The 25,495-nt window shown below is 40.7% G+C and overlaps 1 protein-coding gene across 4 annotated transcripts in view; it reads right to left on the bottom strand.

Annotated features, from left to right (window-relative positions):
- ELMO1 (engulfment and cell motility 1) overlaps nucleotides 1-25,495 on the bottom strand; it is a 361,047-nt gene that overhangs the window by 77,961 nt on the left and 257,591 nt on the right. For 3 of the 4 annotated variants that reach the window (XM_063129690.1, XM_063129691.1, XM_063129692.1), the window contains one exon: nucleotides 25,205-25,341. In XM_063129690.1, the coding sequence (XP_062985760.1) occupies nucleotides 25,205-25,341 (137 nt within the window). Of the gene's footprint in view, nucleotides 1-7,884; nucleotides 8,532-25,204; nucleotides 25,342-25,495 lie in introns of those variants that run through there. The other variant, XM_063129693.1, reaches the window with a different exon arrangement.

Below are 25,495 nucleotides of genomic sequence, written 5' to 3'. Positions count from 1 at the left end.
ACACAAGAGCTGCATGGGGCAGGTTTGGGGGTGAGCTGTATGCATCTGCATTTCCCCCCATTGCATCATGCAGAACCTGTAATGTGAACTGGCTCCGCTCAATGACTGCATGAACAGGGCCAGCTTGTGCAGGGATTTACACCTGTAGGCTGGGGCTCAACATTTGAGTATCTAGGGTGAGATGCACAAGCTCAAAATTCACTTCTGCATCTCACCACATCTATTCCCTACACACTGGGATCATGCACGAACCTAAAACAGTGACTGAAAATGTATGAAGGCCATATTGCAGGCTCTGCAATGGGGTTAACCCTTGTGTATTTCTACACAGTTGCTATGTTGGCTGAACCTCTGAGGTCAGCAGCCTGCAAGACCTCTGAAGGCAATGTGGGCTCCCAGCCACACTAGATTTCAGTAGAAGGGGGCACGCGAAGTGTTTTCAATCCTCTCCTGGCATGGTTTGCTTGTACAATGAAGCAAATCACTTTCAATAACACTCAAGTGATACTCCTATCCTAACAAAGATTAACTAGGTGTTAAAAAGCAGCTTCGTCATTTGTGCAAGCTGCAGCCACGAAAAGGTTGTTAACATTTCTCCTCTCTCATTTATTCTTCTTTGTAGTGAACCTGCAGAAAGCTTTGACTGCATCTAAGCTTGCTCATGTGGAATTTGGCATGATGCTCACGCTGCATAATACTAGAACCTGGGGTCGTCCCATGAAGCTGATTGGTGGCACAAGTACAAGGAAGTACAATCTATGGAATTCACTACCCACAAGATGGGAAGTACAAACTATGGAATTCACCACCCACCACAATTTGGATGGGTTTAAAAGGGGCTTAGACAAATTCCTGGGGGAGAAGGCTATCAATGGCTTCTAGTCCTGATAGCTATTGCTAACTGCAGTATTAGAGACACAGTATTCCTATGTACACCAGTTGCTGGGGAACAAGGGCAGAAGGGTGTTGTTGCACTCATGTCCTGCTGGTGGGTTTCTCATGGGCAGCTGGTTGGCCACTGTGTGAACAGAATGCTGAACTAGAGGGACTTTTGGTCATATCCAGTATGGCTTGACTTATGTTCTTATGTTCAGAGAAGGCTACCTGCTGATGACGCTTTGTTATGGCAATTTCAACTCAAGTCCCAATTAAAAGATAGCCACTAGAAATGGGCTGGGAATTTTGTCTGTTCTCCACTGTTAAGCAAACTGACCCAATCCTCACTTTCCAGACTACTATGCCAATCAGAACACAGTTACCCTTCAGACTGCACATTTCCCAAGATTTTAATGATGCCGTTTTCATAAGAACATAAGAATAGCCATGCTCGATCAGACCAAGGGTCCATCTAGTCTGTTCACACTGTTCACACAGTGGCCAACCAGCCATCAGCCAGGGATGAACAAGCAGGACGTGGTGCAACAGCACCCTCCCACCCATGTTCCCCAGCAACTGGTGCACACAGGCTTACTGCCTCGAATACTGGAGATAGCAGACAGCCATCAGGCTAGTAGCCATTGATAGCCTTCGCCTCCAGGAATTTATCCAACCCACTTTTAAAGTTTTCAGCTCAAAACGTGTACAAAATGCATTCATGAGGGAAGGTTGCATACCTTAGGGGAAATTGTATACGAAAATAAATAAATATGGTATTTCGTTACCATCCCCAATAAATTGCAGACTGATGTGATCAGGGCCAGCATCAAGGACAGACATGGATGGGAACCAGCCGATGGCCCACATCCCAGCAGGGACTCAAGAGAAAAGCCCTGTGGGGTTGCTCCTCCTCTTCACCATTGCAACCTGTTTGCTCACCTGTCCCTTGCTCTGGCCCAGAAAACAGAGGTTGGGAAAAAGAGGAACAGTAAATGCCACGGCCTACTTGCTCCCTGGCTCTCTGCCTGTCAAGCAAGCAAGTGGTAGCTATTATGAGAAAGTTGATGAGGAGCCAATAGCAGTTGGTGATAATGGCAGTGAGAAGGTAGGTATACTTGCTGAAGGAGGGGGAGGCGTTGAGGGTATCTTGACCAAGGGCCATCAAAAACCTTGAGCTGGCTCTGAATACGGTAGCTGGACGTAATAGACTTATGACTGAATATAGGAGAAACTGATCTGGATCGTAAATAGACTGAATCATCCATAGTTCACTGTACTGCATTGTTTGTTGTAAAAACAACATTTATGACATACTTTTATGGGAATGGTTAAGGAACAGAGTAAATGGATAGTTGCAAACTGTGCTCCTGGAATTTTACAATGAACTGCATTCTATTTGCGACAACTGAGCAAAGGTAATAGTCATGTGGCTCTTTGTGATTAGACCACTCCTTGAGCAACTGCCAACCCCTCCCTTCTTTTTGCGTGCTACATAGAAGAATGCCAAGACAATGCAAGAACAACTGTGGAGCTGCAAAACCTGTCAGAGTTGACAGTTCTTATTGTTCAGGAAAATTCAGGGAAATGCAGAAGTTTTCCAGAACAAACCAGAACAAAAATAAGTGTCACGCTGATCAGAGCGCATTCATGGCTCCATCGGCTTTTACCTATTTCATCTTCATTTAGTGTTATCAGTTTCTGTTTGCATGGAATGGAAAGAATGAATGGATGGGGAAAAGAAAGAGACCTGTTCTTCTATTTTTTTAAGTTGGACAAAAAAAGTTGGATCTTATCTTTCCAAGTCATATTAAGTACAGCAACTACAAGTGAATGCAAATTCTAGTTCACCAAAGACATGTGATTTGATGGTTACTGCTATCCATTTTCATCTTCTCCTTACAAGCATTATCAGGCAAACAGAACACGAATACAAAGTTTTCCCAACAAGTGAAAGAAGCAATTATAAATGATTATGAAGATGTAACTACCATTTGGGTGACTTAGGTCTATTTGCAGAAAATACTTAAATTCACTGAGCCTCCTGCTAGAAATACCATAGGAAGAGCCCTCCTACCATTGTAAAGGTCATACTTCTTCAACAGTAATGTGGAAAACAACACTTTTGAGCTATCTAACAATACTTTTGAATGCCTTATGAAAAGGGGCATCCTGACACACACACCTCCTTTTTTCTGAATGGAAGCAATTGGCTAAAGGATTTCTTTCTTATACCAACCTTGTATTTATTACATTATATATCACTTATTATGCAACTGTTCGGCATAATATAGGGCAGCGGTAGGCAACCTTTTTTGGCCCATAAGTACCTTGGGCAATTTGAGAATCTGTCCTGGGCACCACCACAAAATGGCTGCCATGGCCTCTCACCATCTTTATTTCCTAAGAATGCCTTTGAGCCTGACAGTTTAGTTCAAAGGTATTCATGGGAAATGAAAGTAGCAGTGGCTGGCAGCTCTCACTTTTCTTTGAACCAATCTCAGTTGCCAGTAAGAAAACGCGTATATTAAAAAAAGTGGGAGGGGTAGGGCATTTTGGCAGGCACCAAAAAAGGTGTCTGGAGGTGCATTGGTGCTTGTGGGCACCACACTGCCTACCCCTGACATAGGATTCACAACTAGTCTCCCATCCAATTACTGACCAAGAACAGACTGCCTTCGCTTCAAGCAACATTGTTGCATCATGTGCCTTCAGACCACGCCCCTTAGTCCTTCTTCTGAAGTATCAGGGTGGAACTGGACTACATCAAAAACACAGGGCTACAGACAAAAGCACAAATCCAGTGCTGCTGCTGCCTCCTCCTCCTCCTCCGTAACGTATTATAAAATGATATGTGTAATGTGATGTCATCAACTTCCAAGTTTCCCTGCCACAACTCCATTTAATTGGCTGCGGGTTATGGGGAGGGCTGGGATGAGAAACCCTGGAACATGCTGATGCCATGTCATGCTTTTTTAAAAATTAGATATTACCCAGGACAGCAAAAGAGATGGTCTTTGCACTGTCAGCCACACATTTCCCAAAACATCTAGCTGCAGCAGGAGCAGGGATTTTTCTTCCTGTGTCCCTGCCAAAAATAACACTCTGCTCCAATTGCCGGCTGCCTTGGGATGGAAGGGAATCACACTCAGAATTTATCCATTGGCCAGAGGACTATATTTGCATGTGGGATGGTTTTGTTTTATATTACTGCAATCTGTTGCAACCCACCTCAAAGATCATTCGAGCAAAGGGCAGGGCATAAATCTTCAAAACAAAACATGCTTCCATGATCAGAAATGGTGATGACAGAAAATGGAACATTGGGTCAAATTAAGTCATGCCCAGAAGCTGATGCTATTCTGGAGGGCTCTTGTAGGTGTATTTTGTTTCATATTACATACAATTCAGGATCTTACCAACTGATGGCTCTCTTTGGGCCCCAAAATCAATTATTTTTCCATAGGTCTGTTTTATAATCTCTTGCAGCATGCAGCTTCTCTCATTTGTTTCATTCAACTAGTTCTCTGGTGCAATGCATCTACTTCAGTTATGCTCTGTGCTTGTGGCTTTCTATAACTGGGATTAAGTGTGTTGACCTGTATGGTGTGTGGATGTGTTTTAAGTGCAAATGCTACTGCCTCAAGCAGAGGAACTTTGAAGTTGCATGATGTTTAGGTCTAGTCCAGCCCTAAAATCCTCTCGAGCATAGGAAGGCAGAAGCCAATGAAAACAAAGTGACTAGCAAAATGTAGGCAAGTAGTTTCGAAAAAGTCCAGAGGATTACTCCCACAAAAAATAAAAATAAATAAAAATGTAAAACTGAATACATCTTAAATAATCTAAAGGAAACCAGTCAATATGGATTTTGCCTGTGATAATTCAATAAAATGAGAATCTGCATTACTGAAACTTCAGCCTGTCCCTTCCCCCAACACCACCTAAGCCAATGTTTGTAATACTAGTAGGGGAAGAACACTCCTGTTTTATCTAAATGTTCAGTGTTCTCAGCGTCCTTCAAGCAACTTGGTTATAACATGGTTTACTGTAGCCCTACAGTACTTTAAAAGGTATGATTGCTAAGCAGTGGCAAAAAACCATATTCTTGAGTAGTGTCCCATATCTACAGAGACTCATCGCAGCTTGTATGCCGTTGTAATTAATAGTTAAAAATATATATATTTATGTAAATGAGTCTTTGTAAGTAGCATCCACAATGTATAATGGTTTAAGGCAAGGAATGAATAAAGTTTAAAGGCAATTGGGTTAAGTCAACAGCAAGGAGAAAGGTACTATGTGCTATCTCTCACTCTGTGCTGTACCATTACTAACCATGTTGATTCTGTTTCAGGGAAGGCAATAAAATAAAATAAAAAGTCATTGTCTAAAAGGGTTTCTGAAGAAAAACTAGAATCCATACCATTTTAAAAATTAAAATCTCATTTTAAATGTTTGGAGGCAGGGTTAGTCCATACGTTAAGTGACTTCCATATTAATTCAGATCAATGAAAGGCACTTTAAAATTGCATGCAGTCACACCACAGCTACAGTGTACTCCAACTGTTTTCCCCAAGCTGTCGCCTTTGCAGGAGTCGATTGGCTTGCCCAAATCCTTGGACCTGATGAAGCTGAAACAAGCTCCTTATGAAGTGTAATCTAATGAACAACAGTCCTGTACTTATAGCAAATTAAGCTCTTATTCAACATTCAGGCCCAAACTGTAATTCATAGGTGGTTTTAACTGCAGTGCTGATTTTCTAACTCAGACATCACCATGGCTGGAAACCAACAAGGCAGTCACAATCCATGACCCAAAGCTTAGCAATTAAAAGCCTACCCCCTCAATCCCTTTGCCGTTCAGCCATTAATGCAGAGAGATAGACAAGTAAACAAATCCCTTCAAACAAGGTTATAGGAGATGCAGGGATTCTAGCAGTCAAAATGTATTTGGCTATCGACAGTAACTGACGCTGGCAGATTTATATTCTCTTTGAATTACATCCCTAGAGTGCTAGCAAGAACTAACTGGATCCTTTTGCACGAGGATGATTTAAAAATAGATTTTTCCTACTGAGGAATGGCAACAGGCAAATAGTCAATCTAGTGGTGTGTTTAAAATTAAGCATTTGTTTAAATTTGAAGAAAGGTGCTTATTTTACAGTTTCTGAGGGCAGTGTCCCTCACTGCCCAACTGTCACAAGTGAATAATGGATATCACAGTCAGAATGCCTTACACATTTCACCACTAGGAGTCTGAAGTTCAGGATGTGTGTGTTGTCTCTCTACTTAGAATGCTGCCTGTGCTGGAACGTTGAATGAAAAAGGTGCAAATAAATAAAGAGAATAAGTTACTGTGCTGAAGAAATGATGCCTCATTTCGAGGCTAACATTTCCATCACTTAGATCAGAAATAGATCATCTTAAATAATGGTCTGCATATCAATGCTGAAGTGACTTGCTTATATTCATTCGTATTCAGATTTAGCCATACTTAGAGGATATCCATTGAAATCAATAGGACTTAAGTTAGTCATTACTTATGTGTCCCATTGATTTCAATGAGTGCACTCTAAGCAGGAAGATTAAGTCTGGATCCAACCCATTAAATTACTAGGTATCCTTCAAGAGCTGGATAAAAGCTGAATGAAGAACATCCGGAAATGTAACAAATATTGATGCCATATGCAAATACTAGCAAATATAACAAATATTGATGCCACATACAAGTTCAACCTAATCTCTTTCAGAATGTCCTTATTACAGTTCCTATTTCATAGTCTTCAGAGCACCACACTTTGGTCAAAGGTTTTATATGAATATTCAGTAGCTAATCTGAGATCAGACTCCATTCATATGGCACATGTATCTTTGTCAACATACATGGGATTGAAAAAGTGCATTTAGATCAAAGGTGGGAAAACCAACCTCAAGAGAGAGATTTCAAAGATACAGAATGTGGCGACTTATATCCATACCATTTCAGAGCAAAGAGTTCAATTCATCACATTGTCCTGAAACTATGCGCTTCACAAAGCTTTCCATATCCTATGTAATTGCTGAGTCCCAAAGCTTCTAGCCATATGGAGACTAAAAGGTAAAAACAAACTTTCCCTGACCCATGTTATATCTGTTTCATCCTCTCTCTGGCTGTTTTCTCTGCGGTGTTCAAAAGAGTAGAAAGAGACTGTACAGCAACATAGTAAATCCTCTACACACTTACCTGGGAAAAGCCCCACTGATCTCAATGGGACTTACTTTAGAGTATCATGCAAAGGATTGTGCTGTAAAACTGCAATCCCATACACACTTATGTTGAAGTAAGTCCCATTACACTCAATGGATCTCATTTCTGAGTAAACATGTATTGGAATGCAGTGTAGGTTGGCAAAGCAGGGAAAGTTAAATTCCAGTTTCGAACTCCCAGAAGACAGGAGATAAAACTGAATTTCCACCATGCTCATCTGTCTAAGGTAGAAACAGGTGTTACCCCTCTTAGGATTAAAATTAATACAAAACCTTATTTCTGAATGAAATATTATTTTTAAATCAGCTAAAAACAGAATGGAGAGATAAATCAATGTACTACGAATAGAGATCAGCAAATATAACATTTTTGCTTAGTTCCATGAATTAACTTTTAACGGCCACTGTAAAATCTGAGACTCAATAATATCATAATTGAAAATCACATTAGGGAAACTTCCACATTTTTCATTTTAATTTCATGTGGCTTGGAATGAAATATTAAGTTTTGTACATTTATATAATCGTTGGAACCAAAGGAATTTTTCATAGAGTAAACTGCCTTAGTAAAGTGCCCAAATCAAGGCAGAGCAATGGTAATGCCTAATAAATACATATACCTTTGCACATTTAGAATAATTAAATAAAGCGCTATCTTGCTAGGCTTAAAGACAAGCAAAACCTTTAATGACTTGCCAGTTTGGTGCATATCTGATTTCTCCTCCAGCTGAAAGACCATGCCAAAAAATTCACAGATATTTTACTTACAGAAATCCTGTGGCTCCATCATTCACGACGACCAAGTTCCCTTTGGTATTACAGCAAGAGAATGACTTAATGCTTTTCTGCAGAAGGAACAGTATTCCCTAACAGCAGATGGCCTCTGATGAAGCTTTTTAATGAGATCCGTTTTCAGTTCGCCATGTGAAAACAGAGCCCCCTTTGCACACCTTTGCCTGGTGTACAGTTCAAGTCAAAAAGAATAAGCATGTAGCTTTGCTTATGTTTAGAGTGCTGAAGCCCAGTTGTGCTCCGATTGGCAAGCACCTAGCAAACAGCAGCCAATCAGTGAGTCTGCTTTTTTCAGGGAAACTCCTGCCCATTTATTTAGCATCTTCAGAGACCATATTTCCTAGGAGGATAGACTTGCTCTTGGCATCTTAAGGGGAAAAATAATAACGCCTTTTCTCTCTGTATCTCTCTCACCCATTAGCCCTCTTGCTATATTTTTAGGGCTCAGGAATGGTCTAGGGAGGATTCAGATGCATTCACAGCTTCCACCTTGTAGGGAAAAGAGGAGGGAGAGCGCCTGAGCTCAACAATTACTGATTCCATCACCATGGAAACTGACTGGATGCAGTGAGCTGGATTTGTGTAGAACATCTGCTGCCAGGCTCATAATCAAATGCAATCTCATCTCCTCCCCCCACTCCTACTGTTTATCTGATTGGGAGTTTACTTTATATGCATACTATGACAGCTAAAACATGAGATGGAGTGTGTGTGTGTTTGTGAGAGAGAGAGAGTGTGTGTGCGCGTGCGTGTGAGTGAGAGAGCAAGCATACAGATATAAGCATGCATCTAAAGGCACACAACCACATCCTGCTAAATACACATGCACATCTATGTAGCTGTAAATAACAGATGCACATTAGTTATCATGAAAACTAGAAAAGCCCCTAGAATAGTTTAAAGGTATGGGGATCACTGTATAGTGACCAGAGTAAACGACAAAGCTTTTATATTATGTATTTATAATTTGTAATGCCATCTGATCTGGATATTAGGTTGTTGTCTTAATTATTATTTTTTTGCATCACACTTGCACTGATCCCTCGTAATAGTGAACTCAGGTGGTAAGTGCTGACAGGACTGGAGTCAAAATGCAGTCACAAAATGAGAAACAAGAGCAAGTTATCACCCTGCGGTATGCAGAAGTACAAAAGGATACACTGCAACATTTTATTGCAGATCTTACTTGCAATAACTACATCAAATGACTACATTAAATAGCCACATACTCACAAGGCACAGCTTTTATTTACCATTTCACATTATTTATATATATAATATCCTCTTTTGAAAGGACAGAGAAACATCTAAAATATAGAAGATCAGAAGTTCATATTAACAAGAGCAATATTCACAGCATACGGACACAAAGAAAGTGAGTGTATATAAATTAATTTGCCCTCTTTATTCTAGTGCTAATGGAGAACATATGCAAAATGTAATCATAGAAAATGCAGTTCAACCTACAGGTAATCTAGGAAAATGTTCTTATTGTTGTGGATAAATCCTTGTTTTGCACTCAGTTTAGCCTAAACCATTCTGTCAATGTTAGATTTGATTGGGTGATATTTCAGCCAGAGCAGCAAGGTTGCATATAGACATGTAAATAGCTCCAGTCTCCTGCTGTTCCACTGGGACTACCTAAAATGTGTTTGGGAATGTGTGGACTGCATGCATCAGCTTTAGCCAGCATAGCCAATAGTGAGAGAGGCAGCAGCGGAATGCAGCAGTTCAACTGTTGTCAGGAGCTGCCCCTTTTCAGCATATAACACCTCTACTGAGGGAACTGCACTGGCTCCTTCAGCAGGAGAACTAACAACACTCACTAACAACATCTCAGTCTTGTCTGGATTGAGTTTCAGTTTATTAGTCCTCATCCAATCTATTGTCACAGGCAGACACCGGTCCAGCCCATCCACAGCCTCACCTGATGAAGATGAAAAGCAGAAGTAGAGCAACATGTCATCAGCATGCTGATGACAATGCACTCCAAATCTCTGGATGACCACACTCAGCAGTTTCATGTAGTTGAACAGTACCGGGGACAAAACTGACTCCTGCAGAACCCCATACTGGAGAATTCATAAGGCTGAGTAATGATCCCGAAGCACCGCCTTCTGAAGCCACCCCTCCAAGTAGGAGTGAAACCACTGCAGTGCAGTACCTCCCACTCCCAACTCAGAAGGATACTATGGTCGATGGTATCGAAAGCCTCTGAGAGATATAGAAGAACCAACAAGGTCACATTCCCCCTTGTCTTTCTTCCGACGTAGGTCATCATAGAGGCAACCAAGGCTATTTCCATGCCAAAACCTGACTTGAAATGGATCCAGAGAATTGGTCTCATCCAAGAGTGTCTGGAGATGGTTTGCAACCACTTGCTCAAGGACCTTGCCCAGGAATGGAACATTCGCAACTGACTAATTATTAAGATTTTCCGGTTCTAAAATTCTCGGAATTCAAGATTTTTTAGGCCACTTGTCTAAAGACACAGCTGCGTGGGCCATCAGGCTCAACCATTATTCCTCAAGACTCTGAACTGTTTCCATCCAAGCTGATAGTTATAAGAAATTTGTAACTTCCACCCATATTCCAACAGCATCTGCAGGGCTGCCCTCTGGTCTCACTCACCCAATCCTGCCTGTGGTCCAAGCCTGAGACCCCAACACTGACAAGCAGAAACATTTATCTAGCAGCAGCCATTCCATTAGGCTGCAACAGAGGGAGGGATGGGACTGCAGGATTTCTCTTATCAGCTCTGCTGAGAAACCAGCTCCGTCTCCTGTTTCCATTCGAACTGATTGTTATAAGATGTTTGTGACTTCCACCCAGTTTTCTGTCTCCACTCCCTGCAACAATCAGTTAGCATTCTGTGGCTGCTAGTGTGCTCAGTCTTCATTGGGGGATTTCCTTCCCCTTAGGGTTTTTCCCCCTAAAAATGTTTTGTACTGCAAACCTTGGGGCTTCTTTGAGTCTGCCAACATCTCCCTCTTCTGTGTAGGCAGTGCCGTTTTAGCTGCATAAGCACTCACAGCCTGAGCATCAGAAATAAAAGGAAGAAGTGGGTTCTCTAAGATAACATTGCTGCAGATCATCACCTCTAAAAGGAGTGCTCCTGTTCAAAGTTCGACTGGCCAACCTTCTCCTCCTTCAGGATACTATAAGCTGTGAAGAACCTGAAGCAGGAACTGTGGGAAGCCCGGGAAGGCAGGCAGGAGAATTTCCCTGGGCTGGAAACTAGCTCCACCATACAGCTGCCTCCTAGTTCAGATATAATGTAGGGCGATGGTAGGCTGAGGTGACAGGCGAGGGGCTGGTGAGGGAGGATTTTAGGTGGTGAGGGCAACAGAGGGGGCTGAGGGAAGGAGGAGCTCAGGCTGCTTGGGCATGCTCTAGAAGGTGGAACGAGAAAGGGGACTTGGGCTGCTTCTGGTCCTGAACTGTTATTTCTCAACCCCAGAAGTCTGCCAGGAAGATAGATGGCAGACAGACATCATCCCAAGCTAGATACAGGGTATAGGGGACGCTGCAAGGAAGACTGCAGACTTGGCTGTTTAGGTTGTGCATGACTGCCAAAGACAAGAAAAAGGAAGGTTGTGCCAAAGGTGCTGTGTCCCCAGTGGACCCCACACAGCCACTCCGGTCTGAGTCTCCTTCCAGACCTGATATTCTAATTCTTGCTTCCACTCCCATTTCCTTTTTTTCTCCCCTTTGATCTAGCCCCTTTCTTCCCCTACTCCTCTGTGCTCATCTCCTCTATGTCTCTTTTCAGAGCTCTCCTCTTCCTCTCCCTTCTCTTGCTACCCGTTCTGCTGAAGCTTTCCCTCCTCTTCCTCCCTCCCCCTCCCTGCACGCATAGCCAAGAGTCAGCACAGTTATTTAGTTATTTGACAATTAACAGTCAAATTGTAGCTCATGCTCTGAGCAGGTAACTTTGCAAATCCGCCTCCTGCTCTCCATTTCACTCGCTGTTCCTTCCATCCTCTCCCCATCCCAAGCAAGCATACACATGCACAGTTTCCCCTTTTCTGTTTTTGGTTGCTGTTTTTACTGCCCTTTTTGCTAACAACATTTTGAGTTTTGTGCTCTCCCAAATTTTGAGTGCTCCTGAATCTACTGATACTTCCACTCTTGTGCATGGATGGTGTCCTTTTGGTGACTTAAGCAATGGCACTCTCTTCTGAAAATCAGAATTAGAGGAAGTGATTGATTGCACAAACCCTTTAAGGCATGGGGATATCGTGGCAGCTATAGGGTGGAGCAATGTAGGAGTTCGTATATTTTGCCTTAAACCTGCTATTTAGGTGTTAAGAATGATGGCCAACAATTTCTTCTTTCCTCAAGATGCTAGCACAGTTGATGCCACTTGCAGAGCTTAGTCTCACCCCCCCCCGTTAGAATTTTATTGCCACTTTTTTCTGTATATCCTTCAGAAAATTACAAGTGACTGTTGACACTGTTCTTTCTAGTAGGAAGGACCAGCTGTTGAAAAGCACTCTCTGAACTTCCTTCTCCAAGAAACCTATTTCAGATTCAGCCCACACACCGGGTCCAATTCTCAAATTCTGTCTACTTTCCGGCTCACGATTCCTAAGGCTATTACATCTGTTCAGTGCTTCCCTTCATCTAGAAAGTCTCCCAGGAACTGATCTCCTGAGTGTCTCTCACAAACATTCACATTCTAGTGATGCTACCTATTCTGTGAATATCTCAATGAGTGATATGGAATGATATTTTCCTTATCTTCTATTTCCTTCAAAACCTCAGTAAAAGGATTGCAAGAGAGATGTACAGAGGCCGTTCCTTTCTACCTGACTGTCAACTATGTAACATTCGCACCTACTTGCCCCATTGAACTTTTTCAGGAAAGATTACTTTTCTTCTGAACTTTCCAGAAGAAATGTACTTAATTTCTGAAATTATGTACAAAGCAAAAAGTGGCTAGAAGTGTACATATATTGTTTAATCTGTTCTACCTGTGTTTCATGGATTGTCAGGCATAGTTTGTTCTGTTGTCCGCTTGTTGATGGAACTGGATTTTTTTTTAAGGAATGTACAAGAATTTCATTCCTGATTCTAATTGCCCTTTAGTGCAGGTGTGCACTTGCAAAAATGGGGATTTACATCTCCCCCAATAGTAAAAATAAATAAATCAACGTGACTTGGAAAAAGCAGATCTGGTGCAGAAGCTGCAGGTTGCATTCACAGAAATCCAAACTCCTTTGAATCTGTTGCAGATTTCTCTGACATCACAAGTAGTAACTCATTAAGATCATCATCTTTTAGCACTGCCAATCTTAGAAACACATGCCCACCCACCCCCCTTTTTTTTTTAGAAAATTAAAAGAGAACTTGCAGAAACTGACAAACACAATCCATCTTCAAGGAAGAGTTTCCTTACTGTTATATTGCTTTTGCCAGACATATACGAAGTATATAGTGGTGAAACTAGAGCAATAAAAGCAGCTTTTGTTAACCAGCATATAAATCAAAATCAGTAAGAGGAAATCAATATGGCTGGATCTCAGAGTGTTTTGCTTTTATATATGGTCTTTTATAGATCCATTCCAATCTGGCTTCTGATGAGAATTCAGGCCCCAAATTGCTTTAGTCATGCTGGCAAACACTCTCCTCTTGGAGAGTGGTGAGGGGAGCGTGACCATGTTGATTTTCCTAGACCTCTCAGAATTACTTGATACAATTGATCCTGGTATCCTTCTGAATCAACTGCAGGAATTGGGGAACACAGCTTAACAGTAGCTCTGCTCCTGCTTGTTCCAAATGGTGGTGCTGGATTATTGCTGTTTAACTTCTTGGCAGTTGCTCCACAAAGTCCCACAGGGATATATTCACCTTCATGCTTTTCAACATCTACAGTACATGAAACCACTAGGAGTAATTGTCCAGAAATGTTGGAAAGGGAATTTAGGAAAGATGTGACAACACATCTTTCTTCTTTTGAGTGGACCAAGATGTAGCAGTATGGTCTTTTAATGCCTACCTGATGGTGGATAAAGATGGACCAACCTAATACAAATAAAGCAGAGCTGCTTATAGGTGGCAGCTATGACAACAAGTGCTTTGCATCCGTTCTGGCTCCTATATGTCAGTAGCACCCTTTTCTAGATAACATGGGTTTGCCATTCTAGTATATGCTAGACTGCCAAATCCATGCAACCTGTATTTTTAGTAGCTAAAGTGTTTCTGTTTCTCAGACATTTGTGTCGTTAGCTGCTGGTTTAGAAATTACAGAGTTTCCTGCTTTTTTCTTATCGTTGTGCTCTGATGGTTTTATAGTTGACCTTGTTGTTTTAATTATACTACAATTTCATTTGATTTAATTGCAGTTAGCCCCCAAAAGAATACAAAAAGAAAAAAACAACATGATGATCATTTAGAAGATGTGAAGTGCTTCCATTTGTTCATTTTACCTGGTCAATTTTTATGCAATATCCCGCTGTGTCAAAACAAGCCATTTTTCCTGGCTTCACCATCGCATCCCAGTAACTACTGTATGTGCCAGAACATGCCTTGAATTCCAGTTTTCTATGAACTATTTTCTCCTTCCAGATATTTACACAGAAGTCACATTAGTTCCAGGAGGACAAAGCTATGATGACAATAAGTTTGTGTGGTTGTGAAATTACACATCCAAGGACACAGTCCCTCTGAACACCTGAAAACAAGAAGGCATTAAATGGTCCAGTCATGAGAGAGTTATAACCACATTGCTCTGGTAAGATAAAAACAGCCTTTTGGAGGTTGGTAGATGGACCATTTGGCCTTGGGCATGAAGTTGAACTCCTTGGCCCTTTGGTCCTTTCCGGCTCTACGATTCTGTGAAAAGCTGCATTTCAGCAGCAACCTATTACGTCTATTCAAGGTAACAGAGATAAAAGGATCCCTTTCCTTTGCTTGGGCGGCCACAATATCTAGACTGCAGTTACTTAAAGTGAAACAGCAGCAGCATTGGGAACAATTGTTCTTTGGCAAAGAGGAGCTATAAAAAAAATCTCATTGTCAACAGCATCCTTCATTGTGATAACCTTATTTCCATTGAAACAAAACCTCTGGAACATTATCCCCTCCCTCACCCCTTCTACTATTCAACTATAATGAGGTTGAATCTAGGGAGCTTTCCAGCTGAATTCCACGCATTGTGACTTGCAAAATGAAACTCTGGTGTTATATGCTTACTGACATTTACATCAGCAGGAATTCATGCAGCAAAAAGCCATATGCCACGCACTGCTAATTTAGCTAAAATATGAACATATGAAACAAACAAAAAATAACAGCCTCCTCCCCAGTGTGACGATATGATCTCCGTCAACACTTTAAGCAGACAATGACTGACCCTTTCAATACATTAAATTATTCAAGTTGCAACGACAACTCAAGCCAGACTATATCACTTCACTTGCTGACAAACCAAAACTCCTGCTTAAACTATTCTTTTCATATACATGGCTGGTTTGAACAGTATATAACCAATGTGTTCCTCTAGTGATTTTCAGCAAACTTATTGTCTATGGTGTACTCTCTAGGGGTCAATATATATAACCAATGTTTGGGCTCATTTTGCAATAGTCTGGATTGCAAGTGGATGTAGTGAAGCAGTGGTCTTGATCCTAATTTAGGACACCACTGGAAAATATCTATGTGAAACAGGTTCTTGGCTTTGTGTGGAACCTTGAGATGATTTCACCGCATCCACATTCAGTCCGGACTGACCAAAAAGCATCATGACAAGCATCACAACACTATGCCAACTGTCGGAGGGCATGGCTACATTCCAAATATGGTTATTTGCAATGCACAGATGTTATTTATTATTTATTTATTTGCAATAGTTGTACACCACTCAATATCTAAAAAAGATTCCAGAGTGGTGAACATAGGTATAAACAGTAAAAAAGAAAGAAGATTAAAAAAGCAAATTAAAATTGTTCAATTTAAAATAAAGGACCAGGAAAAAAAAGTGGCTGGTCAGTTGGGGAAGGCTTCTCGAAATAGAGTTGTTTTTCTCAAAACAGGAAGCAGCCTAGTGTTGGCACCTGCCTGACCTCCAGGGGCAGGGAGTTCCACAGAGAAGGGCCCCTTCTCCTGGTGGATTCCAATTGGGCCATAGGTCCATGTGTAACCACCAGGAGCATGCCCTCCAATGGCCTCAGCGATTGGGCAGGTTAGTAAGGGAGAAGGTGCTCTCTCAGGTATCCCAGTCCCAAGTTGTTTAGGGCTTTGTACACAAGTATTAAAACCTTAAACCTGGCCCAGTAGCCAATAGGCAGCAAAGGAGTTATATGCTGAAAGGAGGCAGCTCCTGACAACAGCTGAGTTACAGTGTTCTGCACTAGCTCCAGCTTCCAGAGGAGCCTTAAGGTCAGCCCCACATAGAGCTCATTGAAGTAATATAGTCTTGAGGTTATGAACAGCTGTACCACTGCAGCTGGCGAAGCAGACGAAGCTGGTAAAAGGTACTGCGAGCCACCACAGCAACTTGGGCATCCAGCGACAATGATGGATCTAGGAGTACCCCCAAACTATTATTTATTTATTTATTTATTTATTTATTTATTTATTTATTATTTATTTATCATATTTATACCCCGCTCCTCAGCCAAAAAAGGCTCTCGGAGCGGCTTACACTTAGCAAAAAAGACAGTCCCTGCCCTCAGGCTTACAGTCTAATAAAGACATGACACACAAGAAAAAGGAGTTCATGAGGGAAGAGGTAAAGAGAGAGAGAAATTAAGTGGACTGGGGAAAGGGCTGATGGGATTGTCCTGCTCCCGAAGGAGGGGAGTCCAACTGGAGCAGGCCCCGATGTTTCCTCGGCCTGCTCCTGTCCCCTCGGTCCTTCTTCTTCCCCACAGGACCAAGATGGCAGTTTGCCCTGTGGGGGTGGGGGAAGAGAACCAACAGGAGCAGGCCCCGATGTTTCCTCAGCCTGCTCCTGTCCCCTCGGTCCTTCTTCTTCCCCACAGGACCAAGATGGCAGTTTGCCCTGTGGGGGTGGGGGAAGAGTCCCAACAGGAGCAGGCCCCGATGTTTCCTCGGCCTGCTCCTGTCCCCTCGGTCCTTCTTCCCCACAGGACCTATGAGACTGATCTTTCAGAGGGAGTACAACCCCATCCAGAACAGGAAATGACCCTATTTCCCGTACTCTGGAACCACTCAACCAGAGGGATTCCATCTATTGTTCCATCTCAAGGTAAAGTTCTGTGCAATGGTAACGTAAGGTTCCCTATTTGCTCTGTGCCTGAGTTCCCTTTTCATATTGCGAAATTAATTATTAACTTGAGACAAAATCCTACTTAAGGGTAGACCTTCCAAAATTCTCTCTCTCTCTCTCTCTCTCTCTCTCTGTGTATATATATATATATATATATATATATATATATATATATATATATATTCAAAGAGCCTATTTACTCATTACTTTCCATGACCTGGAGCAAATCTTAGGTATATGGACACCACTCCCCACCACAACAATGTGGTGGGGAGTATTTATCAGAGTATTTATTTATTTGAATGCAGCATCTTCTTGACTACCCCCTACTTGAACCCCCTATTCTTTCCCAGGACAGACTGGTCAGGGAGATATTACATTCAAATAAACACAGCCTAGGCCACTCCATTGATGACTTCCCCCATAGGGAGTCAAAGGGAGACACCAGAACCCGAGATTCTTACTGGGCAGAGATCTTTCCCTGGAAACTAACAAGTGAACAGATCCAAAGATACGAATACTGAAAAAAACCCAGCCTGACAAATGAAGCATAGCTTTTATATATAAATAGCCAACAAAAATCCACTCGCTACATTTCCAGCATACTAAAAAGGGAGTTCTGAAAAACAGAAAATGAAACAAATACAAGATGTTCCTTAAATTAATATAATCTCTGCAAAATATGCCAAACAGCACAGCAGAAACCTCCAAAGTCTTTTCAAAGAAATGGATTCTAATGAAGTAGACCTGATAACCCTCAGTGCACCCAATTATTGTCTCTTAACAGGTTTTCACTATAGCGTTATCCTCTTTTTTTCAATTAGAAACCTTTCTCGTTTTACATAAACTGTGTAGCAGACTGCTGTAAAATAAGTTAGAATGACCAAAGAAAATGTTTGACTTGTATTCATATAATATCTAATTGATAGAACAATATATTTGGAGGAATAATTCATTTGCAAAACTATGCTATTGAAGGCTAATCATGTGGAATTTAATTTGCACTAAGATTGTTCAAGAGCTGGAGTGGCAACATTTACTCTGGCTAAAATTATTTTATTTTGCAGGACCTCTCTTTGTTAGACTCATGACTGTCAAATGAAATTCTACTATGACCAACAGAGAGGCACATAACATTTCAGCATTTCCCTTGACTCTATGGTAAAACAGATTTGCTTTAGAAGGTCAACAGAGAAGCAATTACATTCATCTGCTTTGCAAATTTGCAAAAAGCCCACTAGGAAACAATAACATTTATTAACACCTCTGAACTGAGAGTTTTTACCATCAACAACAGAGAAAAAGGGAGAAGTTTATATTCTAGATCAGCCTTCCTCAAGTTGGTTCCTTCCAAATATTTTGGACAATTCCCATCATCCCAACTATGCCCCATGCTGGCCATGGCTGATAGGAGTTGTAATCCAAATCATCTGGAGAACACCACATTGGAGAAGGTTGTTTTAGATAATGGATTCCATGTGTGATTTCTGGAGTTACAGTGCATCCTTCAACTACCAGGCTAACTCAAAGGTTTGTGTTTCTAAACCAGTTGTTTAAATAAATGCTCTGTGAACCGCCTAGACAGCTTCGGCTATTGGGCGGTATAAAAATGTAATAAATAAATAAATAAATAAATATGACCATAATTTAGACTTGGAATTTATGGTGTTGAAAAATGGTGATATTCCAACTGATGCTCAGTTTACATTCATTAGAAGACTTTAATGCCAAACCCGAGTTATATCACTGAATAAGCTTCAAATAAGTGTAGTTCTATTTAATTAAGTTTTAGAAGAATCTGTATAAAAGAGCGCTGACTTCTTTTTTTCTGCTCAACTTTCTAAATTGTGAAGAATTATGCTACCAATATTATCCAACCATAGGTCTTTGGCACTTGTGCTGCCATTCCAATCAGCAAAAATATGTGTGTGGAGGTGTGGGACTGAGTGTGGAGAGATCACAGAGAATCCTTCAACTAAATATGGCATGGGTTAAGACTGAGAAGGACTCAGATTAAGGTCCTTTCTACACCTAAGGGTTATCCCAGGAAAATGGAGGGTTCATCCCTGCCTGCTCCCGGGATCCCCTGTGTGTTATTTGGATGCACAAGGACAATCCTGGGGAAAAAGGCAGATGTAGAAACGGCCTATGATACTTATTTTTCCCATCCAGGAAGAATTACTGGGCCATGTTTCCAAGAAAACTTATCCACCCTTTAGGAAGCAGAAAAAGAAAAGTACTATGGCCAGAATCTAATGGAAAATTACCCCATTGACATGAAGTTTCATATCCTTAATCCATTCCCAATTGTTTCAAACGGGAATGTACACAATGTCCTTGATGAAGTATCTCCCATGCGTTTGATTTAGCACCACATAATTTACCTTGTGGACATATTCTCAGAAAAATGTGCTCTAAATCCCAGATCCTCAAAAAAGTGCAGGGAACAAGAATTAGAAGTCTCCTGCAGTGGCTGCCATCTGAAAATGTTTGAACTGAAAATGCTGTTTTATGTATACAAGAAATTGCAGGGTTTTCAGCTATGTTCACTGTCTTGGGTCATTCACAGGCCACCTGTACTTCGACAAAGAACTCTGCAATCGCCTATGCATATCAAACATCTGCCTTGCTTCTGTTTACATCATCACTTATCAGAGAACACCCAAGTTTTATGCCATTTCTTGTCTTTTTCTCATTTTAGCTTGATTCGTAAAATTAACTCTCTGTGTGATTTTAAGGCAGCTTTAAAGACTAGCCTTTTCCGGCAGGCCTATCCAGATCAATGTTAAATCATGAATTTTTAAGATGTATTGATTCCTTTTCTAATGTTGTTCCCCGCCTCGATCCAAAGGGATAGGCGGTTAATAAATAAATAAATAAATATATTATTATTTTTATTATATATGTGCAAAAGAGGCCCGATACCGAAGAGAGAGATATGAGCATTATCCCAGGATAACTGATTGTGGGAACAAACCAGCAGCCGTCTCTGAATAATGTATTTGGAGGTTGTGAATGTGTTCAGCAACGAGCAACTGGAGAGTGCCACCAGATAATTCTTCTGTACTTACACTCTGCTGTCCAAGGAACACAACATGGACTCACCATGTATGGTACACCAGCTGCTTTCAAAAAGCCTTGTAAGCTCTTGAAGCTGGGAATAGCAGCTTCCAAATAAGATTTTTTAAAAAAAAGTTATAGAAAGTTCACATTTGCAAACATTGAAAGCCAGGTGAAGGAACAGTATTGCTTCCCTTATCCACCACTGACTTTGCTCTGAGGTGCAGACTTTGTTTCTCCTAAACATCTGTACTTCACAGCCCTACTTTTAATTAGCATATGAAATACACCACTCATTCATTGCTGATCCTGATATACTATGGGACATTGTTCTTCCAAGGAAGTAGCATAAGACATTATTCATTTTTTAAACCCAGCTTTTGGACAATTAGTCATTTACTCTGAGCAATTATTCATCCCTAACTATGGCTACAAAGAGAAGCCACTGGGGGAAGACAGCCAAACAGCATGCCCAAGTCTTCATCAAGCAAAATAGGAACATCTTTTATCTTTATGTCCTGGCTCCTTGCGTGTTCCGTTCGTTATCTTGTCAGGGAAGACAAACCATTCATGATGCAAACAATAAACACCTCTTTTCAGATATCTTGGGCTTTTAATTATAACAGTGTATATGAAAGATAGATCTGTTTAAAATGGTAAATGTACACAGGCTGGTTAAGTATTGATGTATAGTAGAGACACATTCACTTAGGCTTTTAATTACAACAGTGTATATGAAAGATATATCTGCTTAAAACATTAAATGTACAGAGTGTGGTTAAGTATTGATGTATAGTAGAGACACATTTTAAAAGCACAGCACATTCCATTTACAGCATCTATAATTAAAGCAAATAAGCAGACACATTGGACAAACACTGAAGACACAAAGCAAGGGTTATAGATGGCAACCATTATGCAACCACAGTTTTGTTAAAAAGGGATTTTTAAAAAATGGCTGCAATATTAATTCAATTAATCATTTAGATTAATCAAGTAATTAAAAATATTTAAATGGTACCCCAAATTAACCAAGCAGCAGACTAAAAAGTATTATTTTTAATGGACGTTCTTAAAGTGCAGGTGGCAAATACCATTATAAAAGAGCCTTTTGCTTCAGAAAGATTGGATTGGACCTTGACTAAGTCACACTTAGGTCCCATTGAGATCAATGTGAAAAGTTAGTAAGGACTAAGTCCCATTGATTTCAGTGGGAACTCAGGGCAACTAACTTAGTTTGGATACAGCCCTTTGTTTTTACCCACATGCAAAATTAAATTGACAGTTTCACAGCACAACCTTAGGCTTGTCTATTCAAGAGTAAGTCCCAATGAGTTCAATGCAGCTCCATTTTCCTGGGATAATCCTTACGGGTAGCAAGGGCTATAGTGAAAATAAGTTTGTGGAATATTCACATCATTACAGATAGAATACAACTGCCAGTATACTTGGCAGTACCTGGCATTAGGTTGTGATAGCAAGGAAAAGAATTTTGGCGGGAAATAATGAGTTTTTACCCACCCTTCATTTCTTCCCTACTTTCTCAGGATATCCTGCAATCGGCTGTTAAGGATATCTCAGTAAAAGAAAGCAATTTGTCCATGGTACTTTCTGCCATCTTATTTTTGAGACAGTTTCAATTAATACCTCTTGACAGTATGTGGTAACATTACTTTTTTAACACTGAAGTTACATAATAATTTGGAAGTTGCTTTAAAATATATCATGTATTATTAGAACTGCTTACAAAAAAATTAGATACTTTTTGAAAAATAACCAAGTATAAAACATTTTGCTGCTGTAGTGGGCTGGTCTTAAGGAAGCCTAATTTCACCTAACCCTTTCTGTTTTTAAAGTGTTGGAGAGAATACTGCTTCATTCTATATAGGAATTTTCATCTTAGCAAAACTAGTTCACTCCTTGAGGCCAAACAAGCAAAGTGTTCTCCTGTCATATAATGCTGAACAATTGTGCAGTGACCATTTTCAAATTAGCTGATCCAGAACAGATATAACCTCATAGCCCAAATCATGAAAGATTATTTCTGATTATTTAGCTACAAGAGTCTACACACATGCCAATGAACTGTGCAACTACTTCTACCAAGGATGGGGAAGAGAGGTTACATTCAACCACGCCTCTGCACTAGTGATAATGATGTTGCACTAGTGTAAACCAATGCTTATGCAACATAGCTAGCATTTGCTAAGGCAAAGACAAAGGCAGCACTTTGCTGCTGGATGTGACCTATTATGTTTAAAAACTTCACATGCATAACACTTTTATAAAAGTGGCATGGGAAATAAGTCCTTAGGTCAGCATTCAATTCCCAAATGAAAACTGGAAAAGGTCTTTTTTTTAAAAAAAAGTTTAACCATTGCCCTCTATGTGCCTAGAGAACCAACTGAATTTTCATTCTCCTAGAATACCTACAGGGTATGAATAATTCAAGCATCCAGGTATGGCACAGGAAAACTGAAGGAGTCCAAAAGAATTAAATTAATGCACTCTGCTACTAGTTTGAACAGCAAAAGCAAAGCTACAGTAAGAATCTACCTTTAAGAAGAAGGAAAATTACATGCCGCTTTCTAGAACTTGTTACTGTCATAGCCACAGCCAAGATTTAATGAAAGGGAGATAAAAATGTCTCTTTACAAATTAAGTGGTTTTTAGCAAAAAATAAATAAATGCATTCTAGTTATTTCTTATCACACATCAGGTGTATCAAACTACATGAGGAATTTTAGAGAAATTTGACACACTTCAGTCAAATATCTCCAATTAATTACAGTATTAGGAACAAAACATTTTAGAAGTCGAATTAATGGGAAAGGTGACTGCCAAACCACTGAAGAACTACAACTGTCCTCCCAGCAGAGAAAGCCATAAATGTGCACAGAAGCTCAAGCAGGCTGAAAATCCCCTGCTACCTCTAGATTAGAATATACAATTTCGTTTGATTAATGAAAATTTAAATGAAAGAGCTCTTCCTTCTTCAGTTATGATTAAAGACCAAAACTGGCTTAGTAGCTTTCAGGAAGATATTTGGGTCCCAGGAGCTAAAATCCTATATACTGTAATTGCAATAAAATCTGATATGGGATTATCTCTCTCTCTCTCCCTCCCTCTCTCTCTCTCTCTCCCCCCCCCCCCCCCATCTCTCTCTCTCACACACACACACACACGCTTCATGGGAATAAAATATATGTGGAATTGGTAGTTAAATATACTGTTGTTGCAATAAGGTTCCTGAAACCAAAAACTGACCTTAAGGATTGCAAGAATGTAAGCAAGAAAACTTGATGCTGACAGCATACTACAAACTTTACGGGCTATACTGGAACTCCAAAATGTGTGAGAAAATGGCACAGCTTCCCTTTGTTTGCTGGCAAAACCCCAGTTCTGTAACCAGGAATTGACAAGCCCACAAAGTCTACCAGTTTGCAAAGTAGATGCATAGATATTAAGCGTAAATAGCTACCCAATAGTGACACCAACATGAATGCCTTGTACATTCTTCAGGACATGCAACCCACTAGAGGTTTCTACATTCATTCTTCATTTAACTGCCTTTTCAATGCTAAGCTTAAAGCAAATGATCAGAAGGCAGACAATAGCATAAATGGCTCTGGCTGGCAGCCATGGTTATCAGCCAGCGACATGCTATTTGCCACTGATAATGAGCAGCAGTGTTGTTTCCAGGATTTTGAGGGCCTCAATGGGCCCCCTCCCTCCATCATTGCCACCAGGTGCTATTTCTCCTTATCCTCTTTCTCATCATTGCTACCACTTGCTTGCTTGACAGAGAGCAAGTATGCAGTGGCATCCTCCTCATCACCATTTTCTGGGTTAGAGCAAGAGGCAGGCGAACAACCACATTGCAATGGTGAAGAGGAGGGGCAACTCCAGAGGGCTCTTGCCAGTGGGCCCCTGCTGGGGTGTAAGCCCTTGGCAGGAGCCCAACCAGACCTACCCCTGAAGCCAGCTCTGACCAGTAGTAACAACAGGGTTTGGGCCAAAACCACAACCGTTAACTAACTTTTGAACAGCAAAAGGGTACCGCTTCATTTGAGTTTTCCAAACTAATCTAATAGTGCTCACCTAACAGTGCTAAACCTCCTAGTGCATTTCAGAAGATTTCAGTTGCTGAAATCTTCCAAACATTTAAACTGAAATATAATTTTGTACGCTCAAAATTTTAATGTATTAGCATGCAACCGATGCAATAAAAGAAAAATGCTACATAAAGAGATGGCTGTTCCACTACTTCCCATCTATTATTTAGAACTGTAGAAGCAATATTAGCAACATAAATTCTGGTTTCCCCTCAAGCAATGTTTTGTCATGTTTCCTCCAAATTGAATTGGGGTGAAATTCAGGTTCTTATCCAAGATGCCTTTGCCCTATGAGTACAGTGGCTCTTTGTTTACTAAAAGCCAATTCAAAGCCACTATGGAGACACATGGTACGGTCTCTCATTGGACTGCACTACCTCAGAGTCTGAAGTCATGGAGGATCACATTTCTTTTGAAAGCATTCTTATTGCACAACCTCCTTGCAGATGTTCAGGAACTGTCTCAGGGAGAAAGCTGGAAGCCTTCCAAAATGTACATTTTCCATGTGCAGGAAGATTTTGATGGGAATTTTTTTCAAATAAATGATGCAACCTTCTGAGATGACAGAAGGTTGGATCCAGAAACTGCCTTCTGTGAAAGTAAGGGTTCTGCTTGTAGAAGGTCCTTCTGTCCAAATTTTGGAGATCTCTCCCCTAACCTAACGGCTCACCCTATCAGCAGGTTCTCTGTGTAGTGTTTTCAGGAGACTGGCAGGGAAGTCTACTTCCATTAACACAGTTGATCCAGTGTAAATCATTCACTCTCCCCCAAATATCTGAATTACCTTCAAAACCAACCCAGAGACACATATGGCATTCTATAAAGGATAAGCCAAGAAAAGTGAGAGGCTACATGTTTCAGAATGCTCCCTTCCCAATAATCTTGCCTTGTTGAAGTCTTCAGAAGTTGCTCTCATCTCCTTCCATGTCTTATTCAACAGCTGGATGCAAATACAGAAGAACTCTTCGAATGACCTGTCGTGTGTGAAGAACATTGGGTGGAAATCATTGCAGGTCTCACTGGCTAAAAACAAATAAGTAAAGAAAAATATATATTAATAAAGTATTGCCAACAGGTCCCACTAGAATAATATTCAGAAACAATATGATTAACTGGTTTGAAATAATAAGAGAGAGTAAAGAGGCTCATCAGGGCAATTTGAGAAGTAGCAAACATA

Source organism: Elgaria multicarinata, chromosome 1, assembly GCF_023053635.1.
Source record: "Elgaria multicarinata webbii isolate HBS135686 ecotype San Diego chromosome 1, rElgMul1.1.pri, whole genome shotgun sequence".
NCBI classification, from domain to species: Eukaryota; Metazoa; Chordata; class Lepidosauria; order Squamata; family Anguidae; genus Elgaria; species Elgaria multicarinata.
Note: the sequence above shows the minus strand (reverse complement) of the source record. Positions and strands in the feature narration are given on the sequence as shown.